This window comes from Lampetra planeri, chromosome 1 (assembly GCF_965212315.1).
Source record: "Lampetra planeri chromosome 1, kcLamPlan1.2.h2, whole genome shotgun sequence".
NCBI classification, from domain to species: domain Eukaryota; kingdom Metazoa; phylum Chordata; class Hyperoartia; order Petromyzontiformes; family Petromyzontidae; genus Lampetra; species Lampetra planeri.
Window position 1 is genome coordinate 15,244,015 of NC_136107.1, and position 18,252 is coordinate 15,262,266.

An 18,252-nucleotide genomic window follows, 5' to 3' on the forward strand; every position below is an offset into this window, starting at 1 on the left:
CACTCTCCCTCACCACTCTCCCTCACCGCTCTCCCTCACCACTCTCCCTTACCAGTCACGCTCACCACTCACCACTCACGCTCACCACTCACCCTCACTACTCACCCTAACCACTCACCACTCACCCTCAACACTCACCCTCACCGCTCACCACTCACCCTCACCACTCACCCTGACCACTCACCACTCATCCTCACCAATCACACCCTCACCAATCACCACTCACCCTCACTGCTCACCCTCACCGCTCACCCTCACCACTCACCCTAACCACTCACGCTCACCCTCACCACTCACCCCTCACTAATCACCACTCACAACCGCAACTCACCCTCACCACTCACCACTCACCCTCACCACTCACCCTCACTACTCACCACTCATCCTCACCAATCACACCCTCAACAATCACTACTCACCCTCACCACTCTCCATCACCACTCTCCCACACCACTCTCCCTCACCACTCTCCCTCACCACTCACCACTCACCCTCACCAATCACCACTCACCCTCACCAATTACCACTCACCCTCACCACTCACTACTCTCCCTCACCACTCTCCCTCACCACTCTCCCTCACCACTCTCCCTCACCACTCTCCCTCACCGCTCTCCCTCACCACTCTCCCTTACCAGTCACGCTCACCACTCACCACTCACGCTCACCACTCACCCTCACTACTCACCCTAACCACTCACCACTCACCCTCAACACTCACCCTCACCGCTCACCACTCACCCTCACCACTCACCCTGACCACTCACCACTCATCCTCACCAATCACACCCTCACCAATCACCACTCACCCTCACTGCTCACCCTCACCGCTCACCCTCACCACTCACCCTAACCACTCACGCTCACCCTCACCACTCACCCCTCACTAATCACCACTCACAACCGCCACTCACCCTCACCACTCACCACTCACCCTCACCACTCACCCTCACTACTCACCACTCATCCTCACCAATCACACCCTCAACAATCACCACTCACCCTCACCACTCACACTCAACACTCACCCTCACCACTCATGCTCACCACTAACCCTCACCACTCACCCTCACCACTCACTAATCACCTCTCACAACCGTCACTCACCCTCACCACTCACTCTTACCACTCACCCTCACCACTCACCCTCACAACAACCACTCACCCTCACAACAACCACTCACCCTCACTACTCACCCTCACCACTCATCCTCACCAATCACACCCTCACCAATCACCACTCACCCTCACTGCTCACCACTCAACCTCACCCCCACCACTCACGCTCACCCTCACCCCTCACTAATCACCACTAACAACCGCCACTCACCCTCCCCACTCACCCTCACCCTCACCAATCACCACTCACCCTCACCACTCAACCTCACCCTCACCACTCACCCTCACCACTTACCACTCAACCTCACCCTCACCACTCACCCTCACCACTTACCACTCTCCCTCACCACTCCTCTCCCTCACCACTCCTCTCCCTCACCACTCCTCTCCCTCACCACTCCTCTCCCTCACCACTCCTCTCCCTCACCATTCCTCTCCCTCACCACGCCTCTCCCTCACCACTCCTCTCCCTCACCACTCCTCTCCCTCACCACTCCTCTCCCTCACCACTCCTCTCCCTCACCACTCGTCTCCCTCACCAATCCTCTCCCTCACCACTCCTCTCCCTCACCACTCCTCTCCCTCACCACTCCTCTCCCTCACCACTCCTCTCCCTCACCACTCACTCCTCTCCCTCACCACTCCTCTCCCTCACCACTCCTCTCCCTCACCACTCCTCTCCCTCACCACTCCTCTCCCTCACCACTCCTCTCCCTCACCACTCCTCTCCCTCACCACTCCTCTCCCTCACCACTCCTCTCCCTCACCACTCCTCTCCCTCACCACTCCTCTCCCTCACCACTCCTCTCCCTCACCACTCCTCTCCCTCACCACTCCTCTCCCTCACCACTCCTCTCCCTCACCACTCCTCTCCCTCACCACTCCTCTCCCTCACCACTCCTCTCCCTCACCACTCCTCTCCCTCACCACTCCTCTCCCTCACCACTCCTCTCCCTCACCACTCCTCTCCCTCACCACTCCTCTCCCTCACCACTCGTCTCCCTCACCAATCCTCTCCCTCACCACTCCTCTCCCTCACCACTCCTCTCCCTCACCACTCCTCTCCCTCACCACTCCTCTCCCTCACCACTCCTCTCCCTCACCACTCCTCTCCCTCACCACTCCTCTCCCTCACCACTCCTCTCCCTCACCACTCCTCTCCCTCACCACTCCTCTCCCTCACCACTCCTCTCCCTCACCACTCCTCTCCCTCACCACTCCTCTCCCTCACCACTCCTCTCCCTCACCACTCCTCTACCTCACCACTCCTCTCCCTCACCACTCCTCTCCCTCACCACTCCTCTCCCTCACCACTCCTCTCCCTCACCACTCCTCTCCCTCACCACTCCTCTCCCTCACCACTCCTCTCCCTCACCACTCCTCTCCCTCACCACTCCTCTCCCTCACCACATGTTAAGGGCGATCCTAAAGGAATCTACAACCTTCAATGATTCCTTTGCGCGATTCAAAGAATCGATTCCTGGCGCATAGGAGGTTTCCATTTTTAATTACAGAGTTTTATTTTCATTGTTATGTTATGCTTTAAAGTTTTCAGGAGTTTTTAATTATATTTTAGCCCCGGTCAACGCCGGATATTTCCCATTTGTAGCAGTTCATATCAACTCTATAACCAACTTATATTAAACGGAAATAATGCGATTCTAAATGAATCTACAACCTTCGATTCCTTTTCGAGATTCAGAGAATCGATTCTTGGCGCGGTCGGTTTTAGAGTTTTAATTACACAGTTGTATTTTCATTGGTATGTTATTTTTTTAAGTTTTCAGAAGATTTTAAATGTATTTTTCCCCCGGGCAACGCTGGGTATATCGAGTTTATACCACAAAGTCTTCGCCTGACAGAGTTGCGTGTCGAGGCCTAGTACCGTGCAGAGCCTCCGGCCTCGCCTAGATTGCCCACCCGGCTGAGGCTGGGTACTGGGGCCGTTACGCCCCCCCCCCCCGCGCTACAATAATACTGTCTAATCGCTATAATTGTATTATCTACCGACCCTATAATAGTAATTGCACACATTGGGGTGGGGAGGGAGTGAAGAGGACGTGAAACTTTGATGAATTTACCTCAGAGTCGCGTGTTAATGCGTGCGCATATTTTTAACGGGAATTAAAAATGGCGTCCACCCCGCAGCGAAGTTGTTGTTACCCGTTGCCAGGGGCAACCGCCGTGGTCCGCGCCGGCCGGCAATATTAAATAAATAAATAAAGAATTATATTAATAACTAAAGAGAAATCGCACTAAATCGATAATCGGTCCGATTTAAAGTTTAGAGACGAAAAATCGGAAATGCCTAAGTTTTCCGCGGGCCGGGGGCGTGCCCACCTGCAAAATGTAATCTCGGCGAACCCCACGGTCCGAGAGCTAAATCCCCCGGAAGGGAGCGTACGCAGACGGACGGACAGACAGACAGACAGATAGACAGACAGACAAAAAATGAATTATATAGGTTAGATAACGGCCCTGAGGGAGAGCAGAGTCAATGGGGTTATGTGAGGTTTAAGGTCACATAGGGGTTCGAGGAGAGCAGCAAATTAGGCCTCCAGAGAAGGACCCATGAATATTTAAAAAAATATAACACACGTGGGTGGATGTGTGGTCAGTTTGGATATGACACAGCAGGTAAAGGCAGTGGATCACTGACCTGAGATAGAGGTGGGCTTCTTCATGCCAATCATACAGCAGCAAAGGTGGGATATAGTTGGCAATAGTCTGGAACAATTAACCCCCCCTTCCCCCCAACCTCCACTGCCATCATTGATTAGATTTTTGTGATTCAGGGTTCTAATCTGATTTAATAATTAACAAATTGGGAACATTGCAGTGCATATTTTGTGCACATATACTTAATGTCTTTGTTGGCGACATGTATTTTTTTTTAAACGTTATATACTAGGCATGTAATGGTAGTGGTGGCAAACAAAGACATGATCCCAGGTAAATGTCCCTCTACAATTGTCGATCGATCAAACTGCCCCCCCCCCCCGTCCATTCCCCTCACCCCTGTCCCTCTACCCCTCGACTGAAACATCTGCCTCCTTCACAAGGGGTATATGGATAGGTGGTTGTATTGTCAGCCACAAAAGAGGCATTAGAGTTACAAAATGCCTTGTGTATTTTATTGCTTTCGAATTTACAGCCTATTATTTATCAGTCGCCCGGCCAGCCTATGGATGACAGAGAAATCTGGTCTGCAGCGATACCACTCTCGCTGCCTCTACACTTTCCACCCTCAATATATCGTAACTCCTTCTTGTCCTACCTAATATGGGCAATAGAATTGTGCACTGATATTGTCTTATGATAGTCAAATATTTATCAAAGTTGGCACCACATTATACTCATAGATACACATGTTCAAACAACATGGGCCAATTGTCTGAAACACGTGTTTAAACGTGTTTTGGGCAGCCGAATTAATATACATGTCGAAGCTCAAATGTATCATTCATTTTTTACGAGATGTAACAATAAAAGTGGCACGCAGGATGTAAAGTAGAAGTGATGTGCATACAAGATCAGCAGTCATGCAGTAGGACCCATGAGGCTGCTTTTATGACGACACGTTTAAAGCAATGCAGCCTGGTCGAGGGGAAGGGGAAATATGGATGACATTTTAGTCATATTGTACAACTATAGCCTGTCAACAGGGGAACCACCGTGTGGTCAGATATTTTTAGAATGAACCAAAAAGATCAAGCTCAAAAGTGCTTCTTTCACAGTATCCCATAACTTGACTTCAGGGCTTTCTCTTGTTACACAGTGAAGACATCCTGCAGTTTTATCATTGTCACCATCTGCGCTTAGGTCTTCCCCTCGGTCAGTGACGTGTGTGTGTGTGCCACTCCAAATACCTGTCTCAATAACCTGGCATCTTCTATCCTGCACTATGTGTCCGACCCCTTGGAACCTATTCCCTTATAATATGTTGACAGTGTTTTCTTGCCATGTTTACTTCTTATTTTAGAAGCTGCTTATCCCTACCTTTCCATGCCATTCATAATATTATCCACATACACCTATATTACAAAAATGTTAAAAGCTGGGATTTTAACAGAAACTATTATGTTTCTGTTAACAACTACAATTAAAAGAAAATGTGCGTCCATTGTTAAAGAGCCAATTCTAGATCCAAATAGAGTAAAGTGCATTATGAGTTTTCGGTTAATACAATATCTAAACCCACACTGCATGTGGTTTTTTTTATTCCTGCAGCAGATTTGAACAATGCTCGTGTGACTTTTAATATCTTAAAGAAATGTATCCAACATTAATTTTAGGTTTCATGTTTGTTCATTCATTTATGAGTTTATTTAGCATGCAAGTCATGTAGTTGCCGTATGTCACAGTTCAACAAAAGTATCATGGGTACAAAAAAATATGTAGTATAGTGTATATCTTTAAACGTGTCTTTTTGAATAATATATACATTTTTTCGAATTACTTTGGCACTGTGATGTAAGTGCAGTAGATACGCTTGAAGTATGAGCATCGACATTAAACAGTTCAGTGACTTCTTAGTGATGAGAAGGCTGATCTAGCTTGAGAAAGACTGTTGACAAAATATTACTTATTCTCAGGTTTTTTCGGTAAAGTCACGTAGGTAAAAACATTAAAATTAATGAAAGTAAAATAAAACAAAACAAAAATAAAATTCACGACGTTTCGGAGGCAACACAAGTCTCCGTCATCAGGTGGGACCGTCACAGCCGAATTAGCTGCATCAAGTGAAGCAATGATTCAAGATGTAATCCCTTATAAGCAAGTTGAAGGGAGGTGGAGAGGGGGGGGAGAGCTTATCAGGCTGTGGTAGCCAATGAATGGAAACGTATCGGGAGGGAGGAGGAGCGGTGATCAAAGACTGCACGCAGTGCTCAACACAATGAATGGAGACGTGTCGGGACGGAGGGCGAGCGGCGATCAAAGACATCACGTAGTGCTCAACACAATGAATGGAAACGTGGCGAGCGGTGATCAAAGAACAATGAAGAGATTACTGTTAAACACTGTGGATGTTAACACTCGGTGAAGTAAATTAAAATAGTGCCTGTCAGATAAGATGGTCCAAAAAGTGTAATTAAGTCTTTTTTGCGTGGTTAATAACATCTTTCCAGTGATTACTGAGTTTGTACCCATCATCACGGTTGAAATTATGTCTGTGTTTGTATATTTGTATGGCTTCGTGTACAAACCTTTGATAGTAGCCCGGAGGTTTGCAGAGAACCTTGGTCTCGGAAAAGACAATTTCATGAGAGCCCGCCGAGTTGTAGCAATGATCGGCAACGGCCGAAGAATCAGTTCTGCCGTGTTTCAGATCTGACTTGTGCTCGCGGACACGATCAGCAACATGACGTTTTGTTTCTCCAATGTAGCAATCACCACAAATGCAACTCAATTTGTAGACTCCAGGATACTGTAAGTCAGGAACGACATCCTTCACAGATGGAATCAGATCACGGATTTTATGCACTGTACTGAATCGGACTTGAATCTTATGTTTGTTTAGAATTTTGGAGATCTTTTTGGTCACGCCTGCTATGTATGGTAACGTGATAGTTTTGGTCGGAGTTTCATGTGGTTGTTTCTGTGTGGTGGGAGAGACAGCTTGGCGGATAGTGCGGTCAGAGTATCCGTTCATCCTGAGGGCCCGATGTACATGTCTTAATTCATCAGTCAGGTGGTGTTGGTCAGAAATGCCATGGGCTCTGTGGTATAGCGTTTTGATGAGAGAATTCTTTTGAGATGGGTGGTGGTGGGAATCCGGTTTCAAGTAGGAATTTGTGTGGGTGGCTTTCCTGTAGACAGAATGTCCCAAGGATCCGTCAAGCCTCCTCTTAAACAGAATATCCAAGAATGGTAGTTTACCGTCTTTCTCCACTTCCATGGTGAATCTGATAGATGGGTGTCTAGAATTGATGTGGTCCAAGAAGTGGTTCAATGCTGGGAGGCCATGTGGCCAGATGACGAAAGTGTCATCCACATATCTCTTCCACAGGGAAGGACGCAGGGTGGATGTCTGGATGGCGTCTGATTCAAACTTTTCCATGAACATGTTGGCTATAACTGGTGACAAGGGGGAGCCCATAGGGGTACCCTCATTCTGTTTGTAGAAGGTGCCATTCCAGGTAAAATAGGTGTTGGTGAGGCAATGCCTAACCAGCGCAGGTACATCAGAATTCAATCCATGTTGGACTAAGTCCTCAATTATTGTTAGGGTGTCCGGTACTGGGACTTTGGTAAACAAAGATACTACATCAAAGCTGACGAGGATGTCATCAGGAGATAGTACCATGTCCTTAACCATAGAGACTAATTGGGTTGAGTTGAGTACTGCCGAAGAGGTCTTGCCTGTGAAGGGGAGCAGAGTATCTGATAGAAAACGGGCTAGTTTGTACGTCGGAGAGTTTATCGTCGACACGATGGGTCGTAGCGGGGTGACTTCTTTATGGATTTTGGGAAGACCATAGAGTCTGGGAGGTCTTGCCGCCGATGGTTTTAGAGAGGGACGTTTGCTTGGTTCGATTAGGGAAGTCGAACTCGTGATGATACTGTTGTTTTTTGTCGTTAGGCTTTTAGTGGGATCGTTTTAAATTTTGGAGTAACTCCCATCATTAAGCAGGTCCAGGATTTTGTTGTTGTATGAATCTTTATCCATGATGACCGTGGCATTGCCCTTGTCTGCCGAGAGGATGACTATATCATCTCTCTTTTTTTTTTAAATTCGCGAGTTCAGAGCGTTCGTTTTTGCAGATGTTACTAGTGGGTTTCTTAGCATTCTTAAGAATAGTAGCTATTTCAGCTCTTGCTACATCCGCATGGATGTGTCCTATGCAAGAGCTGAAACAACAAAATCCTGGACCTGCTTAATGATGGGAGTTACTCCAAAATTAAAAACGATCCCACTAAAAGCCTAACGACAAAAACCAACAGTATCATCACGAGTTCGACTTCCCTAATCGAACCAAGCAAACGTCCCTCTCTAAAACCATCGGCGGCAAGACCTCCCAGACTCTATGGTCTTCCCAAAATCCATAAAGAAGGCACCCCGCTACGACCCATCGTGTCGACGATAAACTCTCCGACGTACAAACTAGCCCGTTTTCTATCAGATACTCTGCTCCCCTTCACAGGCAAGACCTCTTCGGCAGTACTCAACTCAACCCAATTATTCTCTATGGTTAAGGACATGGTACTATCTCCTGATGACATCCTCGTCAGCTTTGATGTAGTATCTTTGTTTACCAAAGTCCCAGTACCGGACACACTAACAATAATTGAGGACTTAGTCCAACATGGATTGAATTCTGATGTACCTGCGCTGGTTAGGCATTGCCTCACCAACACCTATTTTACCTGGAATGGCACCTTCTACAAACAGAATGAGGGTACCCCTATGGGCTCCCCCTTGTCACCAGTTATAGCCAACATGTTCATGGAAAAGTTTGAATCAGACGCCATCCAGACATCCACCCTGCGTCCTTCCCTGTGGAAGAGATATGTGGATGACACTTTCGTCATCTGGCCACATGGCCTCCCAGCATTGAACCACTTCTTGGACCACATCAATTCTAGACACCCATCTATCAGATTCACCATGGAAGTGGAGAAAGACGGTAAACTACCATTCTTGGATATTCTGTTTAAGAGGAGGCTTGACGGATCCTTGGGACATTCTGTCTACAGGAAAGCCACCCACACAAATTCCTACTTGAAACCGGATTCCCACCACCACCCATCTCAAAAGAATTCTCTCATCAAAACGCTATACCACAGAGCCCATGGCATTTCTGACCAACACCACCTGACTGATGAATTAAGACATGTACATCGGGCCCTCAGGATGAACGGATACTCTGACCGCACTATCCGCCAAGCTGTCTCTCCCACCACACAGAAACAACCACATGAAACTCCGACCAAAACTATCACGTTACCATACATAGCAGGCGTGACCAAAAAGATCTCCAAAATTCTAAACAAACATAAGATCCAAGTCCGATTCAGTACAGTGCATAAAATCCGTGATCTGATTCCATCTGTGAAGGATGTCGTTCCTGACTTACAGTATCCTGGAGTCTACAAATTGAGTTGCATTTGTGGTGATTGCTACATTGGAGAAACAAAACGTCATGTTGCTGATCGTGTCCGCGAGCACAAGTCAGATCTGAAACACGGCAGAACTGATTCTTCGGCCGTTGCCGATCATTGCTACAACTCGGCGGGCTCTCATGAAATTGTCTTTTCCGAGACCAAGGTTCTCTGCAAACCTCTGGGCTACTATCAAAGGTTTGTACACGAAGCCATTCAAATATACAAACACAGACATAATTTCAACCGTGATGATGGGTACAAACTCAGTAATAACTGGAAAGATGTTATTAACCACGCAAAAAAGACTTAATTACACTTTTTGGACCATCTTATCTGACAGGCACTATTTTAATTTACTTCACCGAGTGTTAACATCCACAGTGTTTAACAGTAATCTCTTCATTGTTCTTTGATCACCGCTCGCCACGTTTCCATTCATTGTGTTGAGCACTACGTGATGTCTTTGATCACCGCTCGCCCTCCGTCCCGGCGCGTCTCCATTCATTGTGTTGAGCACTGCGTGCAGTCTTTGATCACCGCTCCTCCTCCCTCCCGATACGTTTCCATTCATTGGCTACCACAGCCTGATAAGCTCTCCCCCCCCCTCTCCACCTCCCTTCAACTTGCTTATAAGGGATTACATCTTGAATCATTGCTTCACTTGATGCAGCTAATTCGGCTGTGACGGTCCCACCTGATGACGGAGACTTGTGTTGCCTCCGAAACGTCGTGAATTTTATTTTTGTTTTGTTTTATTTTACTTTCATTAATTTTAATGTTTTTACCTACGTGACTTTACCGAAAAAACCTGAGAATATGAATCATTGCAGTCACGAAAGCTTCAAATCTAAAATATTACTTGTTTGCACCATTGTAAAGTTTTGGTACACGGTGCATCATGTAATATAATGCATTTTTGGAGACCATTAATGTAAAAGTCAATCCTGGATTCTTCATTATCATCATCAGCCATGTTCAATCCACTGCTGGATCAAGGTCTCGTCAAACTACCACCAACCCTCACAGCATCTGCACATTGATTTCATCGCTCCATCTCCTTGGTGGTCATTATCTTGCACACCTTCCAGTCCTTTGCTGCCAATATTTTATTATTCTTGACCATCAGCCATCATCCCTTCTAGCCATGTGTTCTACCCAAGCCCCCTCACTTTTATTAATAGATTCAATAATCTCATTAATATGAGGATGTTCTCTTATCCATGTAATTTGTGAAATCTTACGTAATCAAATATTTATGCAACGGCAGCTCTAGATACTTAATGCAACAGCAGCTCTGGATACCTAATATATCACATATACTCTCTATTTTCCCACTTGCTATCTTCTCTGACTGTTTGCAACAACTTCAGGTTTCTGTACTTTTGGTTTTCTTCTTGGATTACGGTCCCTTTCTTTTGCGCCGGGTGTAGGTGGATTTATAAAGTTAAATGATGATTTATATTTTTATTTGCCCACATCACATCAGAGGATCTCGAAAGCTAATCAGGATGTGTCTGGATAGTGGTATGAGCTGCAGAGTGCACTGTACTGTGCTGCTGGCCGCTGGGCTGCTGACAGTTGGGCTCCCATGTATTTGCTCTCTGCCTTCACAACCCGCAGTGACCAGCACGGTGAAGTATGATCAAATAACCCCATGGTCTGTATGGCAACTGGAGGCAGTGGATTGACAAAGGGCTGTTCAGGTACATACTGTTGTAGTTGGCCTGTAACCTCCCACTGCTGGACAAAGGCCTCTCTAAATTCACTCCATTCCTTTCGAGGGGAAGGGGAAACAGTATTTTAGAAGTTAGCGTATTTAACCGCTTGGCAAGGAACATGCATGCGTATATTCTCATTTCCTGGAATCGAAGGAAGTACATTGGATTTAACACAGGATTGGAGGAATCTGGGATTGGAAGCGGTTGTACAGTAGTTAGCAGAGGTGGGACAAAGTCATTGTTATGCAAGTCCAAGTCGAGTCGCAAGTCATCAAATTCATGACTCGAGTCTGACTCGAGTCCAAGTCACATGACTCGAGTCCACATCTCATAGGTGGGACAAAGTCATTGTTATGCAAGTCCAAGTCGAGTCGCAAGTCATCAAATTCATGACTCGAGTCTGACTCGAGTCCAAGTCACATGACTCGAGTCCACACCTCTGGTAGTTAGTGTGATGTGCTATGAAACCGAGGACCTTAGTTTGATTTCCAGCCATAGCTAACATCACTGGCAGGCAATATCAGAAACATTCCTGCCCTCCTCTCAGACAATTATGGTGATATATAGTAAAAAGAAACAAAAACATTACCAACATAGCTTCCACGGTGGTGTGTAGCATATTATCGAAAAGGCTCGAATATTGCAACTCACTATTCTACGGGACGTCTGGCAAAAATAAGCTGCGTGTACAAAATTATTTGGTACGTGCCATAACGAGTACTGCTCGCCAAGCTGCATTGGCCGCCGGTTGCTGAATGAATGCATAGTAAGATCACACTCATTACACACAAATTAACCACAAAACCTTGCTGATCTCGTCAAGGAGCATAAACCATTACGCAAACTTCGGTCATCCTCATTGTGGCTTTTGGCTGGCCAACAAATGCAGTCACTGCATCGTGTGCTTTCAGATGTGCTTCTATGGCAATCTGCAGAGGTGTGGACTCGAGTCATGTGACTTGGACTCGAGTCAGACTCGAGTCATGAATTTGATGACTTGCGACTCGACTTGGACTTGCATAACAATGACTTTGTCCCACCTATGAGATGTGGACTCGAGTCATGTGACTTGGACTCGAGTCAGACTCGAGTCATGAATTTGATGACTTGCAACTCGACTTGGACTTGCATAACAATGACTTTGTCCCACCTCTGGCAATCTGAAATGTTCTTCCTTCTGATATTAGGAAGCCATGAGATCGATGCACTTTGAAATCTGGATTAAAAACGAATTTCTTTAGAACTGCTGTTTGTGTTTAGCTTATACTCTTAGGTCAAGTCACGTAGGTAAAAGAATAATAAATAAAATAATAATAAATGAAAATAACTAAATTAAATCACGACGTTTCGGAGGCAACACAAGTCTCCGTCTTCAGGTGGGACCGTCACAGCTAAATTTACTGTATCTAGTGAAGAGAAATCCAAGAGACAAGATCTTAAATACAAGTTAAGGGGAGGGGGGAGGGGCTTATCTAAATGTGGCAGTTAGGGACTGGGAGGGTGGGGGGGCAGGGCTAGAAGGGAAGGGACAAGTGGAGAACCTTAACCGGGGTTATGGCCGATGTTGGCTGCCACATCCAAAATAGCAGCACTATGAAACGCTGGGGATGTCCACACTCGGTAAAATAGACTAGTACCTGTCAAATAAGATGGTACAAATATGCGTAGTTACATTTTTTTACATGGTTAATAACATCTTTCCAATGATTGCTCAATAGCTTGTTGTGCTTCCCCCGCACCTCCGATTAGCACGGTTGGCTACATACGGTGCGGGAGAAGTTCAACATACATACATTTGTAATAAGAGCCTATGTCAGATTCACGTGGTGATCGGCTTGGCCGGTCCCGCTTTACAGCCAATGGGGGAAGAGCCTGGGAGCATGGCCCCGGCGTGATCACGGGATGTCAGCTAGGTGATTGGTTTCGGTGGTCTTGGCCTCAGCCAATTGGAAGACAAGTCAGGGGCGTGGTCCCGGGAGTTGATGGGGGATCTGGAACATTCGGCGCAGGCTATTGAGGATTGGCTGGCGGGTACCACGTGACCCAGGCATTAAATAAGGGGAGAGAGGAGAGACACGGGGTCAGACACGGAACTAAGAGAAGGAGAGGTCACGCGCGAGTGGGGCTCTGGGTGCCACGTGGTGGTGGGTCTCTGGTGACTGTCTGCCCGCTTCCCGTTGCCTGCCAGCAACGGGGAGTGTTTGTGAACTGCAAAAGAAGTGAAATAAAAGGACCGATTCTACAAGCCGTCTCCAGCGTGTTATTACATTGGTGTCAGAAGTTCTTCCGGGACCGTTTGGACGATCTTCAAGATGTCCAAGCACCTCAGGAAGAAGAAACCACCCGACCCTCCATTGGAGGAAGTTGTGGAGATGGACGACGACGATCTGCTGGGAGCTACGGCTCCTCTACCTCCGACGGCCGCTCTCCTCGACGCCGCTCATCGCCCAAGGGAGGAAGAGGCAACCACCTCAAGGGCGGACGAAGGATGGCGGCTGATGGCGGAGCAGATCGAGTCACTCCGCGCGATTCTGCTCAATCTGGTGACGGCGGTCGCGTCCTCTGCGGGCCTGGGTCGGCCGCCTGCGGCTCAGCTCGATGCCGAGGACCAGGATCTTCGGCGGGAAACGACGTCCGCCATTGCTCCTGCCACGCGGGGGGAGGCCTCCATCTTGGGCGGGGCGGCGGCGACGGAGCCTTTCGACGCCATCTTACGCGAGGCTGCTACCACGCGGCCGCCATTTTGTCGGAGACACGCAGAACGCGGGAATCGCAAGTGGAGACGCCCGTGGCGTCTGCCTGCCACCGTGGACATCGGCTTCCACAGATTAAGGAATTTATCGCCGGGGGCGATTGGAGTGCTTTTACGTGGCGCTTTGAGTCGGCCTTCAGATCCATGCGATGGACGGAGGCGGAGGCGCTGGCAGTACTGCCCACGCTGCTGGACGATGTTTCACTGGCGGTCTTCCGATCCGTCCCGGCGTCCAAGAAGAAGACGCTTCGTGATGCTTTCGCAGAAATGGCGGAGTTTTACGACCCGCCGACGGCGGCCACAAGGAAATTTATGTCGCGTTGTCGAGGATCGGAGGAGTCGCCCTTGGCTTACCGGGGGGCGCTGGTGGCGTTGGCATGGCTGCTTACCCCGACGCGACAGCGGATCACCTCGATCCTCTCATCATTTCCCGTATGCTGGAGCTGTCTCAGGAACTCAACATATCGCTGCCGGTATGCGGCCACGAACCGCTTACATCGCGATGGGTGGCGCGCTGCTTGGACGCTAAATTTAACATCAAGCGCTGGGATCAGATGGCGGTATGGACGGGTAAACCCGAAATCGACGGCCCACCTTTAGGGTGGTCTCCACGACGGGTTGTCCATTGCTCCGACGACTCCGGCGACGACGAGATGGTGGCTGCTGTTCCACACTGCATCCCGAGACGACGGCTGAACGACCGGAGTGGTGACTACGCAAACCGACCATGTGCGGGGGCCGGGTCGACCGACCGCCGGCCGACGATGGCCACGTGCTTCAAGTGTGGCCGACGAGGCCATTTTGCCCGCGACTGCCGCTGCCGACCTCTGCCTTCGCCGCTTCCGCCGAGTGGGCCTCCATCTCCTCCACCGGACGCGGAGCCGCGACACCCTCGGGCGAGTCGGCGCAAATCGGACACCCGGCAGGTCGTGTCACATCATTCATCCCCTCGCACACATAGTTGCACTTCCAATGATATTTGTGATTCTTCGGTGTTATTACCACGCTCTACTACACAATGGAAAAAATTGGCTCGTAGGGTTGTGGCTGCGGCGTCGGGTTCGTCGACGGTACGGGGTACCATCGACGGCATCGACGTCCGGATTTTGGTGGACACTGGCGCGTCTGCCACCATCATTTGAGATGTTATTTTTCACCTTTTGTCTATTCCCACGTCGCGAATCCGCAGGGTTAATGACGCATGTGTAGCAGCGAACGGAGGTAGCATGGGTATTTTCGGTCAAGTTGATGTGCGAATTGCTATTGGTAATATTACCGCCGAAGGATCGGTGTTGATCTCTCGCTCACTGGCCGTCCCATGCCTATTAGGCACTGACTTCTTGCGCCGCATGCCACTTAAGATACTGGTCGATCAAAATTGTTTAGAAATGCCGGGGGGTCGTAGGATGTTGTTCCTGCCTTCCCTGCGGGCCCGTTCGCCACCGGGTAACGCTGTTAATGCCATGGTTGCTGCCACAGTAGCAGTTCCATCGGGCTCACAAATGCTTATCCCGCTGCGTTACCGTAAGCCCCTTCAGGTTAAGGATGGTACGATGGGTGTGTTATTATCCCCGTCGAATTCGGTGTCTAAATCTTTTTCCTTGGTGGAGGCCCAAACGATCGTACGGCCAGGTCAGGCCCCGTTCATACAGGTGTTGAATGGGGGGCCAGACCGGGTCGTTATCCCGGCTGGATCGGTATTGGCTCACGCCACTACCGATTTCGCCACTTTTGACGGAAAACCGCATATTAAAACACGGTGTGTGTTTTAATATGCGATCGTTCACAGGAACGGTGGATCGCGGACTTGTGCGGAGAAAATTCATTTTATCGAACGCGCAGAGGTCCGCTTTGCATTCGTTGATAGTACAGTATGCTGACGTTTTCAGTAAAAATGATTTGGATCTCGGCCGCACGTCGCTTTTGTCGCACCATATTGACACCGGTGCGACACCTCCGATTTGTATGCATCCGCATCGCATGAGCCCTGCAGAAGGGGAACACGTGCGCGGCGCGGTAGATGGGATGTTGGCGGCGGATATTATTTCGCCGTCCAACAGTCCGTGGGGCGCGCCGGTGGTACTGGTTAAGAAAAAGGATGGTGGGACGAGATTTTGCATCGATTTACACCGGTTGAATAAGATATCCGTGGCGGACGCATACCCTTTACCACGATTGGATGACTCATTGGACGCTTTGTCAGGGGCAAAATTCTTCTCCAACCTCGATCTGTCCTCGGAGTTTTGGCAGCTCCCCCTCGATGACGCGTCCAAACCCAAGACGGCATTCCGCACACCACAAGGCCTCTTTGAGTTTAACCGCTTACCCATGGGCTTGAATGCGGCTCCGGCGACGTTCCAACGCCTGATGGAACTGGTACTGGAGGGACTACAGTGGGAGACATGCCTCATATATTTAGACGATATTATCATTTTTAGCCGCACGTTCGAGGAACACCTCCAACGCCTGGAGACCGTCTTTCAGCGGATGCGCTCGGCTGACCTAAAGTTTAAACCAAAGAAATGCCACCTTTTGCAACACTCCGTCCGTTACTTGGGTCATATTGTCAGTTCCGAAGGCATGTCCACTGACCCTCAGAAAACGCGATGTGTCCGAGAGTGGCCTACACCCACTTCGGTGGGCAACGTTCGGCGCTTTATAGGCTTTGCGTCCTACTATCGCCGATTTGTTAAGAACTTTGCCACGCTGGCTAAACCACTGCATATTCTGACGGGCAAAAATCAAAGGTTTAAATGGGGTCCGGAGGAGGAACGCTCTTTTCACTCGCTCCGGGAACACCTCGCCACGGTGCCTATGCTCGACTACCCAGACTTTTCCCAGCCGTTCATCCTTGACACGGATGCTAGCGATATCGGCATCGGGGACGTTTTATCGCAACGTAAAGATGGGGTTGAATGAGTGGTTGCATACGGCAGTAGAGTTCTGTCCCCGGCAGAAACACGATATTGCGTGATGAGGCGGGAACTTTTGGCGATCGTGCATTTTGTTCACCTGTACCGGCCGTACCTGTATGGAAGGAAATTCCTCGTTCACACTGATCACGCGGCTTTGCAATACTCGTTGAAATTGGACCAACCTTCAGGCCAATTGGCACGGTGGTTGGAATCGTTACAGGAATTTTCCTTCGATATCACGTACCGCAAGGGTGCTCGCCAAGCCAACGCGGATGCGCTCTCCCGGTTACCACCCATTCCCCCGTGCACTTGTCTGACGGGTAAGCATCGCTGCGGGGCGCCGCTTACCTCGCCCTGTCCGGTTATGGGGGCGATGTCGAACGAGGACGGCCAGGATGTACCAGTGGATACTGATGATACTCTGCGGCTGCCGCACTCAGTTTGGCTGCGTGAGCAGGAGGCCGATGCCTCTCTGGCTCCGCTGCGGAAATTGATCGGGAAACCGAGAGCTCATTTGGCAGGATGGAAGTGGCGGATGTTCCGGGGCCAGGCGGGACTATTAATGTGTACCGATGGATTGTCTGACCGACCACGCCTGGTCGTGCCTACATCCCTTCGCCATGATCTGCTTCGCGCTCTGCACGCTGACAAATTAATGCACCTCGGCGTGCAAAAGACTTTGGCCGCAATGCAGAAAGATTTCTGTTGGCCCGGCATGACGGCCGACGTCAACGACTTTGTCCGGTCATGCCATGATTGCGCGAAGAGGAAACCGCCCCGGACACATTATGTGCCGCCATTACGTTCCATTGAGGTGACCCGTATAAACGAATTAGTTGCTCTGGATATCCTCGGGCCGTTTCCTCCGTCCGCTAGGGGCAACAAATACCTTCTGGTCGGGGTAAAATATTTTTCTCGATGGCCTATGGCCTGGCCTCTGCCTGACCAGAAGTCAGCGTCCATTACCGATGCTTTCGTGAATGGTTATGTCATGGATAAAGGAGCACCCGAGAGGCTGCTCACGGATCAGGGACGTAACTTCTCCTCCAAATTGCTCAAGGATGTTTGCGATGCGCTGGGCACAAAGAAAATTCGCACTTCCCCTTACCATCCGCAAACGGATGGCATGGTGGAACGATTTAACCACACCCTTTCGGCTATGCTTTGTCACACGGTCAGTGAAAAGCAGACCGATTGGGACTTGCACATACCGGGCGTCTTAGCGGCATACCACATGGTTCCGCACGCGTCCACGGGATATTCGCCATTTTTCTTGATGTATGGTCGTGAGAACGTACCCCCCATTGATGTACAACTGGGTATGCCGAGGATACAGCCGTGCCTTTCTTTGCCTGATCACGTACGGGACTCGCTTGAATGAGTTACAGAGGCGCGAGAAGCCGCCAGGTGTGCGACGGCCCGTACGCAGGCAAGGAACGAGAGGTGTGCACGTCGATCGCGTACCCACATGCCCTGGTCGGTGGGCGATCAGGCATGGCTCCACTGCCCTCAGGTGCCGGTGAGCATATCCCCTAAATTGCACAGGCCTTGGCGAGGACCTATCACGTTGGTGGACATTCGGAATCCACAGAGTGTTCGCGTCCAATACGGAAAACGTCGGTGGTACGTCCATTCGTCGCGA

At 49.3% G+C, this 18,252-nt stretch overlaps 1 protein-coding gene across 1 annotated transcript in view; it reads left to right on the forward strand.

Annotated features, from left to right (window-relative positions):
- The first annotated feature begins 13,255 nt into the window (after positions 1–13,255).
- The window catches only part of LOC144723398 (thrombospondin type-1 domain-containing protein 7B-like), a 29,806-nt gene continuing 24,809 nt past the window's right edge, over positions 13,256–18,252 (forward strand). The window contains exons 1-4 of the mRNA XM_078602150.1: positions 13,256–13,563; positions 13,836–14,127; positions 16,831–16,930; positions 18,040–18,129. Coding sequence (XP_078458276.1) covers positions 13,256–13,563; positions 13,836–14,127; positions 16,831–16,930; positions 18,040–18,129 — 790 coding nt within the window. The remainder of the gene's footprint in view (positions 13,564–13,835; positions 14,128–16,830; positions 16,931–18,039; positions 18,130–18,252) is intronic.